Raw genomic sequence first — 19,404 nt, 5'->3', positions numbered from 1 at the left:
AAAAGAAAACTTACTTAAGACTTGGAGATTGCTTGAATATGTACGCTTGAACTTTTATTGATATATAGAATGTTTACAAAGAGAAGTGGTTACAAAGAAATGTTTACAAATGATACTAGGAAGGTTTTGGATGCTTGAGTGTTTAATGATTGAAGGTTGGTGTGAGTATGGTGTTTCTCTGCTGTGTTGTTTCCGTGTTTTTACAATGAAAGGAAATTCTCCTTATATACAATAAATGAGGATGCTAACATACAAAATTCTTTACAATTGGATGGTGTGCCTTATCTTCACTGTTTCTGAATCTGTAGACATTGTTTCTGATTCTGACAGGATTTTGTCTTTTCTTCTTTTTGCTTTGGTAAGGGCCATGTGAACTCATGTGAATCCTTCTGCATGGTTGTGTACCCATGTGAATCCTCTTGCATGGTTTATATCCTGAAGCTCGTGCCCTTTATTATTTTGCATTCAATTATTGTCTAAAAGCTTTCAAGAGTTTCTGCATGTTTTGTCACTTTGAAGCCCTTATTTGTCATCTTTCTTATGCCCAGTTTGGGTATTACTAAATTTTTTTGTCCTTATGATTAAAAGGAAACTTTTCAGGGGCTTTTGGTTAGTTTTCCATTTGGAATATACCCATATCTGGCTGGAATAATTTGAAATTACTATTTCCAACATTTTATTTTGGTTATTGCCCTTTACTAACGAAAAGAATTATTATTAACACTCTAAAATTATCATTTTACATTTTTATGCACTCTTCTCGCTAGAATGCTAATAACAGTTCTATGATAAAATAGCCAGTTGCATATCTACTAGAAAGGGAAATCCAGCTTAGCACGTGGACTACCAAGTAGCGTGGTATTGACAAAGTTAACCCATTCAGAGTCTTGGTAAGAAAGCGATGGAGCGTGGGCGAGTAATTGTAGTACAACTCTGCTTTAGTTTGTTTCGGTTTGGTATATTACTATATTATTAGATTGGATTAGAGGGGAATATGATTTGGCTGCTACACATTTTGCATAATTTGGATTCTGAATCATGGTTGTACCAACACGTCGCGGAAAAGGCATTGCGTACAACAGTTGTACAAAAGAAGTCTCATGAATGACGTATGATAATCTCATGTAAAATAAAAAATCTGATCACAAAACACATGTATCTACTACCTACGGGCTACAGGGCAGGAAGAAACAATTCAATTATTCATCGACAGCTTGCGCACTGCTTTCTCACATCGAATTTTATTAAATGGAGGAATGAGCGAGAAAATAAAAACACGTGAGTACAAGTGAAGCCCCAACCAACACTCCAAGGACCGCAAAATTTTCTACAAGATAAGAAAAAAATAGACAAATACATGCATCTTCAAGAAAGCAAAGTCAATCCTCGTACAAGCTTGTTCCGGCTGCTAAACAAGTCTTTTCTATTACCTACAGCTCCCTCAGATCTTCAAAGCTTATTTTCCTGCCTCGGAAGGCTGAGCTGGTTCTCCACATTGTCACCGTGTCGATGTTTCATTGAAACAACATTTCAATGGTCCAGTAACCGGCCTTTGGAGTGAAGTAAACTTCCAACCCGACTGCAAAAACTCATGCTCAACAGATTTGTGTTCATATACATGTACCTACACTCGCAAACACAATTTCCCATCTACAATAGCCATATATGCTAGAAGGCCACAAACTATTGTGCATCCTTTGACATGAATTATTCCCACCTACATAAATTAATCAGAAATCCAAATTCTCTACAACCGCCACCACCAAAGTCCTCACAAATTCACAAGCTAGCTACCAACGATTACCGAAACCATATTCAATTCAATCAAAAAACAAAGAACAAAACTTTCAACTACAAATCAATGGCAACATTTCAATACCTGAAGTTTCCGATGGTGAATCATCCCATTACAGCCCTTGCTGTGCTCCTTCCCAACCTCCTCATCCTCCGGAATGGCATCGAGCGCAGCGTGCCTGGGGGCCTTCCGCCTCGGACTATGCTGTATGTTTTTTTGTCAATATCACAGGCACACCGGAGCAATACCCGGCGATATAAACCTCAATTGACGGGGCGGAGACCCCGAGTTTCGGCAGAAAAAACGAGGAAGAACCCGAATTGATCGAGGCGGCCATGTAGCAATCCATACTCCACCCCGTTCTCGAATCGTTCTCCAATCCCCCCGCATTTCCGTCTAGCCAAACACCCTCCATCCGCTCCAGAGACCCACACAGAACCATGTCATTGTTCTCGCACACCTCGAACTCCACCCCACCGGTGACCCTCACTCTATCGGTGCTGACGTACGTCACCCCCGATGACTCCTTATCGACCCGATCGCGGCGGAGCGTGAACGAGGCCGAGTCCGACGCCGGAACGCAGGTCCCGCTGATTTCAAGCGATATCCCAAGTTGAGGTAGTCGGGAACACTCCCGATGACGCAGGGCTCAACCCGGACGTAAAACAACCGGATTTCGAGCCAGGCGCAGTGGGCCAACGACGGGCCGTTTACAATTTGTATGGAATTTGTGTCATGCAGCTCCATAAAACCCTAACTCACAATCGAAATCTAAATCGAAAAAATGGGAAGGAAAAAAACACGGTTTTTGGAATGTGGGGAAGATATACAAACAGAGCGAGGGGGGAGGGAGAGAGTTTTTATTTTTATTTTTTACTTCTCACATTTATTTTGTTAATTTATGTCTGTTCATCTTTTTCAATTCATCTGATCCGATGGTCGAAAATTAGAATAATGTGTGAGAAGTAAAAAAAAGATGCGTGGTTATCACACTCCTATTTTTTTGGGTGCGTGGGAAAGATTAATGACGTAGTCATGGATTTGGAATTTTGTACTTGTGAGGTGATTGGCTAAAAATGGGTGCAGCGTGCATATAGGAGTCATCCGTGCGTGACACGTCGTTAAAACAAATGAAAAACCTTTGTCGTTTTCTCTCTTTTTGTTTTGGTGGATTTGTACCTTTTTGTTTGTTTTTTTTAATGTACGGTCATGGAAAAATAATTGATTTATTTCGGATGTTAATGTCAGGTTTTAATTGTAGTGAGAGATGATTGTGGCAAATAGGGTTTAGGGCTGTATTAGAGCAACTCCACCATTGGAATCCTTTCCGTGGCAATCCACTATTGAATCCACCCTATCGAACAGTAACTGCTTTTAATGAATAGTAATTATCATTAATGAACTGTAATTACCTTTTGTATCTCTACCCTTGGAGCCCTCCCCCTTGGCAATAGGTAATAAAATATTAGTTTTTTTGTTTGTTTAAATAATACAAAATAAAAAAAAAAACATGGAAATGGGGCTGCAGGCCCTCGGGCTGACACAAAAAAAATAAAAAAATGTCTGGCCCTCGGGCTGCAGGCCTGTCAATTCCCCACCCCCCTTGTGCTCGGGCTCCCACCCTCACTCGGGCTCTCCAAGGCTAGAGGGTTGTCCACCGGGCCTCGGGCCCTTTCCTCTCCCCTGTCCCCCGAGCACTGTCCAAGGCTGGACTTGCTCTTAGTGACGGTGGTGTTGGGTACTCCTTAGTTTCGCTTTGGTGGTTCGTGCTGAATCGTAATTTGCATTTTGAATCAGTTAAGCTATAATTAGAGTGGATATGTTGGACTTATCTAGTTTTGAGTTCACGATTAAGCTAATTGACAATATATCATAGGATTGAAGCATAAAATTGTAGTTTAAAATAGGGAGTTTGTTGTTGGCATAATCTGCTAAACAACATAAATAGGACATAAAGAGAGAGTGGGTGCAGCATAGTAGAGAGAATGAGCGAGATGTGTAATTGTGAGGTGTGTTATTCCACCTCATTGTGCCTTTTTTTATAGTTGTAAGAAAGGTAAATTCATTACCCCAATATAATTATAACTCTAATAGGATAACATCTAATCTAAGACATAGAGTAGAATCCCATAAAGATATCCCATATATGATAAGATTTACACGATTATATTCCTAATCTAATGGACAACAACACTCTCCCTTGAGTGTGTAAAGAGTCAAACAAATGGTGCATTAGGTCTTTAGCGATGAAGTAAGTACAATTGATAAATTCGTTGGCACAATGAGCGAATATGAGTTTCAAAACAACAGAAAAATGCATAAAAGGTAAAACTCACAAAACCTCGCTATGGTAAAACCTAAGGTGGGGGAAAAACACATAGACTAGGGAGAAAAGTGAGAAGTTGCATTAAGTCAAAACTAAACATCTTCTGGACGTAAATAGAGAATCTCACAAGGGTATGACCAGCCCAGGATGGGTGCCTTGTCAAAACTTAGTTAGGTAGCAAAAACCCAGTGGGAAAAATGCTCGTAAGCTTAGGGAAAAAGAGTACATTAAGGTCAAGTGAGTATACTTCTGGATACTCCCCCTGAGTTTGACAAAACTTCCAAATGAGAACTATAAGCATTGCATATGAATAGTTAGGCATACCAATTCCTCAGACAAGCTTCTAGAAGGTTGACTTCGGCAGTAACATCATGTAGAGGTCGGCAAGGTTGATGTGAAATAATCCAACACTCAAATTAAAACCCTATGATTGTAGTACATGTAAGTAGGGATCGTTTTAGGCTGGGGATTAGAATGGATGCTAATCTACTCAATTTAAACTTTAAAACACTTAACTAGACTAAAAAACAACAAACTAGACTCTTATGACTCAAAACTGACCAAATTGACTCAAAACAGCAAAACTAAGTTAAAAAGACTCAAAACAGACTCTAGGGAGTGATTTGGACGAATTTAAGACTATGAAGACTCAAAACTCTAAATTAGACAAATTTGAACTCAATTAACTAAACTAAGACACCAAAGAGGAACTAAGGGGGTTTTTGGACAAATTTGATAAAACTAAATAAATTGCAGCAAATAAAGTAAGTTAAAACGAAATTAAGGTGAATTCAAGGGTGAAAAGCTAGTTAGAGGGTACTTCTTCACACATAAACATATGCAACATAAATCGATTTATAGTATTGTTTCTTTAAACCATGAATGACAATGCTCCAAATTAATCGTGAATGCACTAATTAACTCTCAGATTTCCCTAAATTCATTGAATTGAATGAACAACGCATCGCAACCAAATTATTCTTCTCAAGTTCCCTATATGAACAACATGATAGAGATACATTCAAAGATCATTAAGTTCCATGGAAATCATAAGCATTGACAAGGCTATCGTAACTATGAACTGCATGATACTCCAACCAATAATCTACTTAACACGATTGTGACTAGCAATCTCCACTACTTTTAATTATAAGTTCATAATGATTAGGTGAAATTCCCTTATAATTTAGCATCAGATTCATGCATGCAAACTAATTATGCATCCTTAATCAACACACAAGAATAAGTTATCAATCAAATAGATAAGTAAATCACATTCATGTTTTATGAAACAATAACTGAAATGAATTAATTCATATTAAACATATGTCTATGGCTTCGAATTCACCTCTAACTAAGAAAAACTTAGTTACATATGTTCATACCAATTGAAAAGCAAACTGAAATAAACATTGAAACTAAAATGAGGGAAGAAAGAACTCTTAGAACTCCAATGGTTGTAGGTGGCTTGTGCACAAGGTCCTTGTGTTGGAAATATGCCCTGAAAGTCAATCTTTGGAAGAAACCTTTCAGGACAATTGAATCGATGTATGGATGACTCTTATACATCAAATGGCAAAGATACTAATTAGGACTATCTCAATAAACGATATATGTCCTAAATAGTGTATCCATGGACAATGGATCGATTGAAGAAGTAATCTAATGATGTTAGACTACAGAGACCTTCTTCACATAACCAAATGTCCAAAAAGGTTCCTGGTCATTGGATTGTCGGAAGGATACTGGCAATGCTTAGACCGGTACATACTGTGTCTGCTTCAAATGGAAGGATGGAAAGTCTCATCCCATTCGTGTTGTGACACTAAGACAAGTATGTAGGTGCTCATTAAGGGAATGAGTTCACTGAACACAATCGAACGAGAGTACTTGCATGGAGGTCTACTCACATGTCAAGCAAGTAACTCTAATGGTTGGAATAATGTAAGTAGTCCTTTGACCTGAGGCATCGTTGTTGTCTTGTGGTTAAGTACTTGATCTTTGATTATGTCAAAAGTCACTCTATCAGAATATCAACGGCATAGTTGGGGTTAAGCCACTTAGTCATGAAGGCAAGTGTATGCGCAACAAGGAATCTCTAATCCTCGATAAGAGAGGAAGAATACTCTAAGATATGATTCGGGAATCTTTGGCCGAAGTATCGAGCGTAATATAGGAAAGCGTTCCTATACGACTCAATTGAATCATATAAGAAGGAATAATCACATTAGGGGTTTGACATAATATATCCATACCCTAATAATGTGATTGAGAGTATTGTTTTAGAGAAGGATCGAATTACATTGTAATTCCAACTGAATAGGTTCTCCGAATAAACTTCTACATTAGCTTGGGTAGCTATGACATATGGTTAGATGTCACTCATAGCTTGTGAGTTCTTCTAGATGATTAAATGTAGTCGTCAAAGAAGAAAGGTGAATTAAAATGAAGTTTTAATTCACTAAGTGATTGAATTAAATATAATCAATTGGATTGATGCCAATCACCTCACTGCCTTGCTAATTAGAACCTAAAAGATTGTTCACCAATACACTATTGTAGTGAGTAACTAATGGATGAAGGAAATAATTAATTGGATTAATTAAGTGTTGTGATTGATTTAGAAAGTCTAAAGAAATCATAAAAGCGATAAAGATCGTTTTTGGCTTAAAGAAACGTTCGGGTTTAATTGGGCCCATTGGGCCTAAACCCATTGGGCCTAAACCCATTGGGCTTTTATTCAAGCATTGGATGACTTGAAATAATAAAAGCCCAAAGCCCAAACAAACAACAAAGAGGCCGGCCATTTTAGGTGTGGAAAGGGTGAGATATTTAGTCAAGTTGTTGGCTAGGTTTCTTTGTCTATATAAGGAACTTTATAGTGATATTTTCCTTAGGGTTTTTGTGTGGTTAAAAACAACAAAGAGGCAAAATAATATCTCTCTAAGAACTACACAAAGGCCGGCCACCTTGGGGTGATTTTACTAACATATCTTTCACCCTTTGGTTATTCCTTCATCCTTCTCACTGCACTAGTGGGTGAGGATCTTTAGAGGTTTCCTACTTTGGAAACTTGAAGAGAACCTAGGAGCACTCATTCTATCAAAGTGGAGGAGGCAATGAGGGAAGCTAGGCTCAAGGAGTTCAAGGAACAAAGGGCTTGGAGGTGGTCCATCCTTGGTCTCAAGTCTAGATCAAGAGGTATAAGACTAAACCTTCACTTTGTTCTTTTCTCTAAAATTTTATTTGATGCATTATATATAAACCTATGAACCTTGAAGGGGATTTGCATGACTATAGCTTTGATAATTTGTTATAAATGCTTCCGCTGCTTTCGTATATTAAATTTGATTTGTATATGCATGATAGTCATTATGAAATCCCATACATGAATCTCATAGATTTCCCTTCACCTTGCTCCAATGGAAGGCACATCAAGCTTCTCTTCTTCCTCCCAAGGGTGCGGCAAAGGTGTATAATGGTGTAAAATGGTGTGTTTCTGCGGCTGAGAGGGTTTTAGAATTATATGGGGGTGGTTTACGAATTTGTGGCTGAAAATACATATTTATAGCCTAGGGTTTTGACAAATTCTGATGGGAAAAGGCTTAGGATTTTCGGCAAAGGCTTGGGCCTTAATCCAAGGTGGAAAAGAACTAGGGTTTGTGCAGATTTTAGGGTTTCTAGAAGGGTTTGGGGCGCCACTTTTGTAGGGCTTCTAGAAAGAGCGTGTTTTGGTTGATTTCTGACATTCTAGAAGAGTTTGGGGCGCCACCTTTCTAGGGCTTCTAGAAAGGTGGGTGTAGCTCATGTATAAGAGAAGGGATAAACCTTCTAGAAGGGTTTTAGGTGCCTTTGCAGCTGATTACTCATCTTCCAAGTCTTGAATTGATTTCTCCATCTCCTTAGCATGTTCCTAGCTTCACTTGATCTTCAAAAACGTCCATCCCTTGTGCTCCACATGCATGCAATCCAATTTAGCCCAAAAGTGCTCTATAATGCTTCAAAATGCACTTTCTTGCCAACTTTGCCAATGAGACCTACAAACAAACGAAAATAGCTTAAATCACTATAATAAACACAATCTAACTATGAAAATGAAGAAAACAAGCTAACTAAGTCACATAAATATGCTCCTATCAAAGGTTGTTTGGGATTGGTTCGCATGACTTCAATCTCATGTTGCTTTGCTGATGTAAATGTAGATACAATATGTCTTGGTGTTGATTTCATTGATATACCTTGTCTTCGTTGGGTGGATGCATGTGCCATAGTCTTCATGGATCGTTGTTGGGACTCAAGGATGGACGAAAACAACAAGTACTTCAAATATGCTCAACAAGAACTCTCAACCATGTCTCACGCGTGGCAGTGTGAAGTGTAGTGAGTCTTGGAATGATTCAAATATTTTGCAACTAAGGTCATATCATGGACCTCCAAGATATTGCGATATCCTTAACAGTAAAGACATAACCATTCGGGGATGTGCCTTGTGCGAGTTTGATAAGTAATATGCGTCAGCATAATAAACAAGGCAAATATCATTCCTAGGATCAGGGGGTCAGATCCGCTCGGGATGCGTTGAGACTAGCCCAAATCCGTAGTTGATGCGAAAATATATAAGCACACAAATTAAACCCTCTTGTGTTAATTGTAGTACAGAATGTAAGTAAGGATCGTTCTAGGCCGGGGATTAGGAGGGATTGCTAAAACACTTGAAATTGAGTAAAAATGTAAAACTAAGTTTAAAACACTAAACTAGCCTCAAAGAATGCAAAACTAAACTCTAAAAAACTAAGACAACTCAAAAGACTCAAAACAAGCTAAAAGACTCAAATTTGCCACTAAGAGTAAATTTAAACGAAAATAGGTTTTGACTTGGTTCAAAACACTTAAAAACACAAACTAAATCAAGTTCTAACTAATATGACTCAACAAAGTAAAAGGGGGGTGAACTTGAAAACAAAACAAACAGATTGTAAACTAAGCAAAATTTGGACGAATTTGGGGTAAAACTATGGATGATAGGCTAGCTAGGAGGTTCTTCTCCACCCTTGACACATTGCAAACAAAATGATTTCCAGTTGCTTTTCAATACCCATGAATCCTCAACGCCCCAGATTAACTGTGAATTGCACTAATTAACCCTCAAATTTTCCGAATTTCATTGAATTGGATGATTGCATACAACAACCCAAAGCATTCTTCACAAGTTCCCTACATGAATTACATAATAAAGATACGATCATTAAGTTCTATGAAAATCATAAGCATTGACGAGGCACTTGTAACTATGAATTGCATGAAACTTATGCCAAGAATATACTTAACGCGATTGTGACAAGCAACCTTTACTACTTGTGAATATAAGTTCATAACGATTAGGTGAAACTCCCTTATATCCTAGCATCAGATTTATGCATGAAAATTAAATGTGCACTCTCAACCCATATACACAAACAAGTTTAATTCAAACAGATAAGTAAATTGAATTCACAATTTATGGAATCACAACTGGATGTAATCAAATTATATTGCAAGTATAATCATGGTTTCGAAATTCCCCCTAGCTAAGAAGGGTTTAGTTCTTCATACTCACAAAACAAAGATTATTAAACTTAAACATTGAAAACAAAAGAAAGATTACACCTAAAACGTTCCAGCAACTCTAACTTGAATAGCAAGCACGTCCAAGGGCTCTCTTTCTTCTTCTTTGTTGCGGCACAAGGGTTAGGTGAAGATTTGAGTGGTAGTTTTTATGGACGAATGGCTGAAAGTATGTATGGTGGTGAATGGATTGTGGTGGAGGATGGATGAAATCTGGTGAAGGATGGATCCTTTGAATGGTGTGGCAAAGGCTTTTATTTATAGGAGAAGGAAAGGCATAGGGGACAAGGAAGGGTTATGACACAAAGTGAAAGGGAAAGGGAAAATTATGACACAAAGTGAAAGGGAAAGAGTAAAGAGAAAGTTATGACACAAAGTGAAAGGGAAAGGGAAAGTTATGACACAAAGTGAAAGAGAAAGGGAAAGTTATGACACAAAGTGAAAGGGAAAAGGAAAGTTTGATGCAACAAGGGGACATGGAAGGGAACACATGGCTCCAAATTCTTCCCTCCTTCATGACTTAATTCCTTCATCTTCTTAGCACATTCCTAGTCTCTTTTGGTCTTCAAATTCGTTCATCCACCTTGCTCCATGCATGTGCTATCCATTCCAGGCCCAAAACTGCTCCCAAATGCCCCAAAATACACTTTCTTGCCACTTTAGCCCTTTGGACCTATAAACGCACGAAAATAGCTTAAAATAATAAAATAACTAGGAACTAACAACATAAATGTCAAGAAACAAACTAACTAAGTCGCATAAATATGCTCCTATTAGTAGTACCTTTCAATGTAGCGGAAAAACATCTTCAATACCAATTCAGTGGTTGCGTGATGGCGCGATGCTGCATCTTTACCAATAGATCAACATTGAAGAAGATGTCCTATTTAACACAATGAACTAAGTACAAAACAGCGCAAAGTTGAACTCAGATATGTAACTTTAGATTCCATAACCTTTTCAAGGGTCTCATTTGGATATAGTGTATGGAAGATCATAGGTATACTTAAAGGTAACATCTTCGGGGTGTAGTTCAACAAGTAGATGAAAATACCATCAGAACAACACTTGAACTTCAGCTCAAGGCATAAATGAGTTTTCCCAAGATCCTTCATCTCAAATTCTATCTTCAGGTGTGAGGCAGTTTTCTCAAGCTATTCTAGAGTCTTAGTGAGATCCATGTTATGGATATGAACTATAACTCTAGCAATTCGGAATAAGACTTCTTACTTTAACACGCAAGGGCATAATTTCATATCCCTGACTAATCAAATAATCGCCTAGATGAGTATACCACATCCGTGGTATTGCTTCAATCTATAAGTGAACACCTTAAACAAGTTGAGAGGGTGTTCCGTGGTCTGAAACTATTTGAACCAGTACATGTAATTATTCGGGAACTTATATGTAAATCTCCGTATTAATATCCCCATAACCACATTTCATAATGCTGTTGTCAATCACAGGGCGTTTGAGAGAAACCTTGCGCCATAAGGCGTGCATCATATCACACTATTTCATTCATCTTATTACGCTTCCTTTCCCACTTGTAATACAATAGGGTTACCTTGGGCATGATAGGAATGATAGGTACAAACACACTTTGGTAAGGAATTTAACTTGGATTGTAATTTCGGATGTCTAATCAGTTTTACGTTGTCACTAATCAACGAGACATGGTTCAATATCGTTGCTTTTCATTTATGTCGGTAGCTACCATGTAAGTGAAAACATCATCGATGATAATCTCATTCTAATTCCATTATCTCATCCAAACTAGTATACTAGACCAAGAACTTCAAATCTCGGGAGTAATTCGAATTAATCTTATGAGATGGAAATGCTTTGAAACAACAATCAAGTATGGATTCATGTTGTGCTATGATCTTCCTCTTTTAGGGAAGTGAATCCTATGAACCAAGTGATCTGTAGTACTTTAGATCGACATGTTGATTGGCTATCCATCGGGGTACTAGACAGTCTAATAAGGGTGGCCAAACCGTCCTTTAGGAGCAGCACAGTTGTAATACCCTAAAAATTTAAATATATGAATATGTGAAGAAACATCGAAAATAAATCGATTTATGGGTATGAAAAATTGAATTGAGAACTTTTAAAGTTTTGTTCATGGAAATTATTAAAAATTACATCGTAAAATTTATCGTTAAGTGGAAAAGACAAAAATGCCCCTAGTTGGCTTAATGTAATTATACGAGGACTTATTTTTATCCTTATATATTTTATTGTATTTCTTGATATATTTGAATAGAGGACGACCTTGTGAACATGTAGGCGAAAACCGTTCATGAAACGGAGTTACAACGAATGAGTTATTAACGATCAAAGTTGAGGGCAAAATGGTCATTTGACCATAATCTAGAGGACTCCAAATTTTTTGGAGCAATGAGGTGTGCCACGTGTATGGTTGGGATGAAAGGAAAAGAAGAGAAATAAGAGAGATGGATGGTTGTGATGAAGATAAATGAGACAGGAGGAAAAAGAATGATGAAACGGGCTCAATCAGAAAAAGGAAGAGGGAGAGAAAGGAGGGGAAAAGAAACACATAACTAGGCCCTTTTCTCTCGACCTGTTTTAAAGGCGATCGTGTCGTCCGATCCGGTTTCTTGACCCGATCGTATCTCTCTCGTCCGACATCCATTCAAGGTGATTTTGGTGTCTATAGAAAGCTCTGGGCGAACCCAACATCCCTGTGGTATTATATTTCTCAAATTTTAACCCAATTTTACAAACCACAGCCTTAAAGTCCCTAATTTTCAGACGATTTTCCCCTTTTTTCCAGTGATTTTGACAATGGTTACCGTCGATCACCACCAATGAACTCCCCTTAACCTCAGGAATAAAACCCATGCATTTGTTCGGGTGTCGGAGCTGTTTTGGAGATGAATCAAGAACACCTAAAGTCAAGGGTTTTTGACGATTCGAGGGCGATTTGAGGTGTTTCCCGGCCGAACTAGGCTTCGACCCATGTATAAATGTTCTTCCCCTTGTTGTGTTCTAGAACTTTGTAAAATTTGGTAATTTTTAGAGTTCGTCGGAATTTGGGGTTCCGTTCGCCGGAAACCGCCACGCACGGTGGCACGTGCGGCTGCGCATGGCCAGTGAGCCGACACTACGTTTTTATGAAAATTTCGTTATTCCAATTATGTTTTTGGTATCTATTTGACGTGTTTTGATTATTAACACGAATGTTGGATATTTCGATTAATTGTTTATTTTCGGAATTGGGTTGGAATTGAATTGTGAACTACGAAAGGCTTGATCCCAGTAAAGGGTACATAGGCAGTCTAACAGGGTTAGATGCAGCCTTAAATAATCGAGAATAATATTTGGTTGAGTAGTTGATTTAAGGAAAGAAATTTGATGAATAAGATGAAATTAAATCTTATGTTTTTTGTAAGTAAATTTTGGTTGTAGATTTTGTGAGTAATTAAGGAATTTTAAATAAAGAATGGTGTTTAATGGTAGTAATATAAATAAGAGTTTAAATTGGGCCTATGACAGAAATTATTTCACGTTACAACACCCTTCAGAGATGTTGACTCGAATTCCGTTAAGTATGTTTATCCTTGTAGGCATGTTTGTAGCTGGTATATTATCTTGTCACTTTAGCTAGATTAGAGAAATGCTTTAGAGCAACATTTTGAAAGGTAGAATACATTGCGTTTACTTATCACACTTGTGTGATAGGGGGATCGAGATGAGACATAGTGGGCAACGTCAAAACAAATTTGCATTGTTCTATAGGAATGTTGACGTTCTTATCTCCCTCTAATAGTGGGAAGACAGTTTCATTGAAGTGACAATCTACAAAATGATGGTAAAGAGATCGCTTGAAAGGGCTCTAAGAGAGTTAGTGTGAAGGAGAATCATAATTGACAAAGATTCATAACCTTATGTGAGGACCCATGTTGGTATGTTACGGTGGCGTAACTTGGCAAATGAAATGCACACCCAAATGCGTAAGTACGAAATGTAAAGTTCATACCCAGTAACCAAATGTAATGTCGAAATAGGTTGGGTGGCAATGGGCCTCAAGGCGGACTAACATAGATGTGTACAAGATTGCATAGCCTTAGGCAGAAACTGAAAACTTAGTGCGTTCACCAAGATTCGGGCGATCATTGAAATTGCGCTTTATGATCAATCTGCGAGGCTGTTTTGAAGTGAACATGGGAATTCGATATTCAATTATCCCAAAAGACATGCAATACTTTATAAAAAATCATTGATATAAACTATCTAGCATTATCCAATCTTCCAGACTTTATGGGATAATTAGGGTGGTGAACCCCTAAATCGGTCTGGAGGTTAAGCAGCAATGTGTGTGGACAAATATGTGACCAGTTTGTCTATTCATCAACCAAAACCATAAGTATTTATATGGTCCACATTTTGGTTAGATTAGTCTATATAATCCACTGTGAACAGAATGTCGTTTCATATCTTTGCTGGTGATGATTTAGAAAATCAATTTCCCCAACGAGCAGGCTCGGCAAAGTGTGCTTGTAAGCACATGATCCTTACTTAAGGCAAGGAGATGTGTTGTAGCATCATTGTATGACCTAAGTGTCCCAAAAGGTCGTGCCAAGGCAAGTAAACTGTTCGAATCACACAGCTTCAAGCCGGCCACACATGGCATATCCTAGTCGGGAGGTAGTCCATTGGCCCTAAAATGAAGCTTCAGGCTTATTTGTCGAGGTAGTGCAAAGATATATCACTCTATTTTCTTCCATAGTTTCATTCATGATCATTGTCATCTCGAATATCTTTAAAACTCAACAACATTCTTTCGGAACGGAGAGAATCTAAAGTCTCTTAAATAGTAATTTAATACCATTCATAAAATGAGGAGCATCCCAATGCTCTTAATCATGTTGGATAGACCTAAAGTCGTTGTTAGAGATGTGATTTAGGTATAAAGTTAGTGTGCATAGTATCGTATTCATCAAGATAACTAACTTTCCCACATTTGTACCTAATCACGTGTTTAATTGAATTCGGTCACATGTATTAGAAACATGATTCAATTAACTTATATTTGAGGACAATATCGATTAGATTATCCATAACTAAAACAAACACTGATAGGGATTTTACTACTCATGTGAACGGGCTAAAAACTCCTATTATAATTGCAAGAATCACAACGTTGTTGTAGTATAAACGGATCTTGCAAGGTCGTTCTCCACATGGATTATTAAAAAATTCGAAACTAACCAATTTCCAATTAATTATTGTAAGGTAGAAATTGAGGTGATTGATTTTATAGCCTACTTAAATTAAAAACGAAATTAATTAATAAAAATAAGACAATCTGCAATATTAAAAACTAGAAGAAAAAGAAAATAGTTTTGGGAGAAATCAAATTAAGAAAACACTAGGGTTCCACCATCACCTAGCAATCCTATGAACTTTTACCAATTACTTATGATCTACACATGCCACTTTGAAGGTTAGATTTTCCTAATTCATATTCTACTTGGAACCTCCAACATAGAACGTATATCTAACATGTAACTTGTCCGAACGTTCGGATCAAATCTGAACATGAAAGACTCATTATGCTTTATGAAAAACCATGCAACTCTTAAGACGTGGTATTCATCATAAGTGAAATTACAATTATTAATCACAAGAAGCCAGTGTCAATTTCAAGGAACCTTCCGACCAAAATTGCATCAAATTACTTTTCTAAAGATCCTAATGGTGATCAAGCATTAAGACAATTAGATAGTTTTTATCCCTGTGATTAACAATTCAAAGTATACATGCAATCAATCATAAGTAATTAAATAAAAATCACATATTCATGCTAAGGCTTAAGGCTTTGCCCTAGCAATAGGAATTAGTTACGCATATTCATAATTGAAATCATAGAAAATATTATTAAGAAAAGAATTGAAAACATCTTCAAGTAGAAAATCTCCAAAACCTTAGCAATTCTCTCTGTCTCCAAAATTGCATAAAATAAAGCGTAGTGAAAAACTATAGACGGCCAAGCAATATATCTGCTAAGCCCCCCAACAAACCCTAAAAATAGGTCATTTATTCCCCTTTGGAAACTAAAATTAATAATCAAATAAAATAGGAAACATAACCCTAAATTAAATGGTAAAATTCCCCTAAAATCTGAACAGCCACGTTTTGGACCCATAAGTTGCTCCAAAACTAGCCCAATATAGCTGGATCTAATGTTTGGAATATTCTAAACACTTCTCCAGAAGGCCAAGAACCCATTCGAGGTCATCTTGGGCTCCAAAAACACAATTTAAGCCCAAAAAAGTCATTTTCCAACACTGCGCATCGCTCCTTTATTTTATCGCCAGAAAATAACCGCTTGGTGGAGAAATCCCAAATTTTGATACGATCAAGCTAAGTGACTCACGAACGTCTCTAACTAGAATTACTCCAAAATTCGTCCATTTGGTTCTGTTTTGCTCCAGAGGAAGTCGAAAGTCCTATATTAAAAATACAATTCAAAGTATCAAAATTCTTCCAAAATATTAACCAAAATATACTAAGATTAGGGTAAAATATATAATATAAAATCTACTCATCAAACACCAAACGTGAATCAAAGAACATAGAAAAATGTTCACAAAGTAAAACAAAGTTACTAGGGGGATTCAGCCAATAAGGCCATTCATATCAAAATTCTCCTCTTCCATTGATGTTTGGTGGAGTAAAATTAGTCTCACATATTGACTATTAGAATGATACTCCTCAACAACATTGGTAGGGGTAAGAACATGTGCATAACCAATGATCGTTTCCATCAAAATGGATGTAGATTCTACAAGGTTGAGGTTCAGGAACATTATTCCTTATTCTTGAAGTTTTAGGTCTTAGGTGTCAAGGATCTCGCTTCAGGCATAATGCCACACCTTGGCAAGCCTTGATTCTACCATATGTTGTAAAAATAAACTCGAAATTTATGAGAGACACAGACTCAGAATTGGGTTCGAAAAGTTCCAGCCGAAGCTGAAGAGGTCAGTTCAGTACACCTCTACAGAAGTAGAACATACATTTTGGTGGGCCCTAGCTGAAACTAGGTATCACCATTCGGTAGACTCCAGCCAACTGGGTCTATATCGTTCGCGATACTTAAGCCGAAGCTGAGTCTATACATTTCTCTCACATTTGTGGTAGTAATCAGATCTGAGAATTTGGTAAACTTCTATTTTCTACGCTAACGCTTTAGGAGCAAGTTGGAAATATAGAAGGACGAGAAAAGTATTATCTAGTCAAAATTCGATCGGATTTATAAACTTTAGAATTGTACTCATTCATGGACATAATCAATGGGAATGTTTTCATGCTTCATGGTCGTTTCAAATATCTTCCTTTATTTTAAACGTACCTGATTGGCAGAAAACAACAAAAGCCTTTGAATTTGTAGAAGATCTTTCTCGAAAAGCTGAAATTGCATATCCAATGTGTTGTATCACGTTGAACAAAGAAAAATTAAATTGAATCAATAGCATGTAGATTAATTCAATAAAATAATAAATTAATCATAAAAGGAATGATCAAAATGTAATACTCCCCTGATTAAAGAATAAACTCTCTTTAGCAGCGTCAAGAGCGTGCTGATAACGTGTTATAGGTATAATTTACTAAACAATATAAAGATAACATAGAGGGGATGCGGCACAATAGAGAGAATGAGGCCTCGTTTGGCAGCTCGGACTGTACTGACTATTTCTGTCGGATAGGATAAATAGCCACCGGATAGGACTGACTAAATTAGTCGGGCGTTTGGTGCAGTATCGGACTAATGACCGTATTATTTATACTGTGTTTGGTACTGAACCAGATAGGACAAGGGAAAAAAAATTTGACGAATCTTTGTTTGTTTGTTGAACTTTTCTCATTTTTATACTTATTGAAAATCACACATTTTCAAATAACAAAGAAAAATAGTAAATTCCATACGTCAAATTCAAAAATATTTTCCAATAACATAAAAGAAGATTCACAAAAAACAACTACAGTCGTTACGTTATATAGATTAATCCAACCACATATCCAAGTTCATAAAATATACAAATGCAAGTTGGTTTCAGTAAGGAACAGTTTGTCTAGATAGCCAAAATATATGCATGCTGCTACTTTGCTTTCAATAAGAAGCAATTTGTCCAAGTACCCAATATATACATGCTGCAGCTTTTAACAAAATATATTGTTGTTGGTTTGAAATGTCAATTGCGGTTACTTTGTCCAAGTAACATGAGTACGGAGGCCTTTTTCGTTGCACCATCCAAAGAAAAGAATGTCCTCTCATTATGTGGCTTTTTGAAAAGGATATTCAATGCCTTGATTTGATCCTCAATAGACAAATCCATCTTTGACAATTCTGAAGCAATCTCAGGTTTTGGATCTACTGTATAATCATCCCCATCCCAACAAGGGAGGAACCTGGGAAGAAGAAGAAGAACACAGAACAGCACATAAGCTCCCTCCGGGAAAAAATTGAAGAGGCAATTAAGGAAAAAAATTGTAATATTTTGTTTTAAATGCACTGTATAATCATCCCCATCCCAACAACAAAAAATAAAGGAAAAGCTATGTTAAATACAAAAATCTCAATCTTTCAACCATAAACATACATGCAAATGTTAAATACAAAAAGCTATGATACTAAAGCATGTATAAATAAAGCGTTCATCATGCATGGAAGATATTTCCTTCATGCCCGTTGTTCCCTCCATCAGTCCAATCAATTTGGCAAAGAAAAGTGTAAACTTCTTTGTATAGAGGAGTATGTAAAATGAACTTAAGCAACTTATACAAATATGTTTGTATAGAACCAATTATCCTATCAACATACACCAACCAATTATCCTATCAACATAATTGAAAAATGTATGCATTCTTCTTTCGTGGCAGTATTTATATATGTATATCCCAAACAGGTAGGTATATATATATATATATGTCCTTTTTTTTAGATACTCTACTTTAAACTATACTAAAGAGAAGGAGAGTTTCATCCTCAAGATGCAATGGATTGAAGAAGAATGTCCTAATCACCAAGCAATCTATCACTTGCAAGTATATGCCTTTTTAGATCAACAGAATTCCAAATATTCAATCCCTACTTAATAACCATCAATTGAATGCAGATTACTATATACTCCACAACCGAATGACCAGTTCTTCAAAATAAAACATTTTTGCTTATTGAATATATTGGCTACTATGCAGTAAACCAGAACTTGGGATAGATAATAACCTTGCTTTCAGTCTGGTCTTGCTTTTCTGCAAACTCTTCCCTCTGCTTTGCTTTCTCCTTAAACACCAACAAACACAGGGAGCATCAACAAAACAAATATTTCTTGCAATCATAAAGGCCAGATGCATTAATGTCGCAAACATTATGCCCAAACAACCAATAAGAGAAATTGAACCAACAAAACCAAGACAACCCCTCTAAAAATCTGATAAATACAATGAATAAAATAACTAAAAAAGCTTAAAAGGAACAAGATTTGAAAGCCTAACAATAAAATACCCAAGAGGATAAACATTTCCGTGAAGAGGAAAAACATGCAGAGTCTGTCCTCTTTCTCTTCCACTCGGTGGGTTGGGATCGAAATTCCAGAAAAGGGTTCGAAGGTTTTGGATCAGAGAATCGCAGGAATTCAAGAAAAAAGGA

At 37.0% G+C, this 19,404-nt stretch overlaps 1 protein-coding gene and 1 long non-coding RNA gene across 2 annotated transcripts; both read right to left on the bottom strand.

The window, feature by feature from the left end:
* Positions 1–1,183: 1,183 nt before the first annotated feature.
* On the bottom strand, positions 1,184–2,608 carry LOC103420664 (uncharacterized protein At1g01500). Its single transcript, XM_070824734.1, is given in 3 exon segments — positions 1,184–2,011; positions 2,013–2,407; positions 2,410–2,608. Coding segments are annotated over 3 exon segments (681 nt in total). The 5' UTR covers positions 2,543–2,608; the 3' UTR covers positions 1,184–1,858.
* Positions 2,609–17,720: 15,112 nt separating this feature from the next.
* LOC139197395 (uncharacterized) lies at positions 17,721–19,090 on the bottom strand. Its single transcript, XR_011582769.1, has 2 exons — positions 18,982–19,090; positions 17,721–18,164 (listed from the first exon to the last, which is right to left on the bottom strand). It is a non-coding gene; the product is annotated as an uncharacterized lncRNA (long non-coding RNA).
* Between the last annotated feature and the right edge of the window lie 314 nt (positions 19,091–19,404).

The sequence above is a fragment of the Malus domestica genome, chromosome 07 (genome assembly GCF_042453785.1).
Source record: "Malus domestica chromosome 07, GDT2T_hap1".
Classification (NCBI taxonomy): domain Eukaryota; kingdom Viridiplantae; phylum Streptophyta; class Magnoliopsida; order Rosales; family Rosaceae; genus Malus; species Malus domestica.
This window is presented reverse-complemented; position numbering and strand designations above follow the sequence as displayed.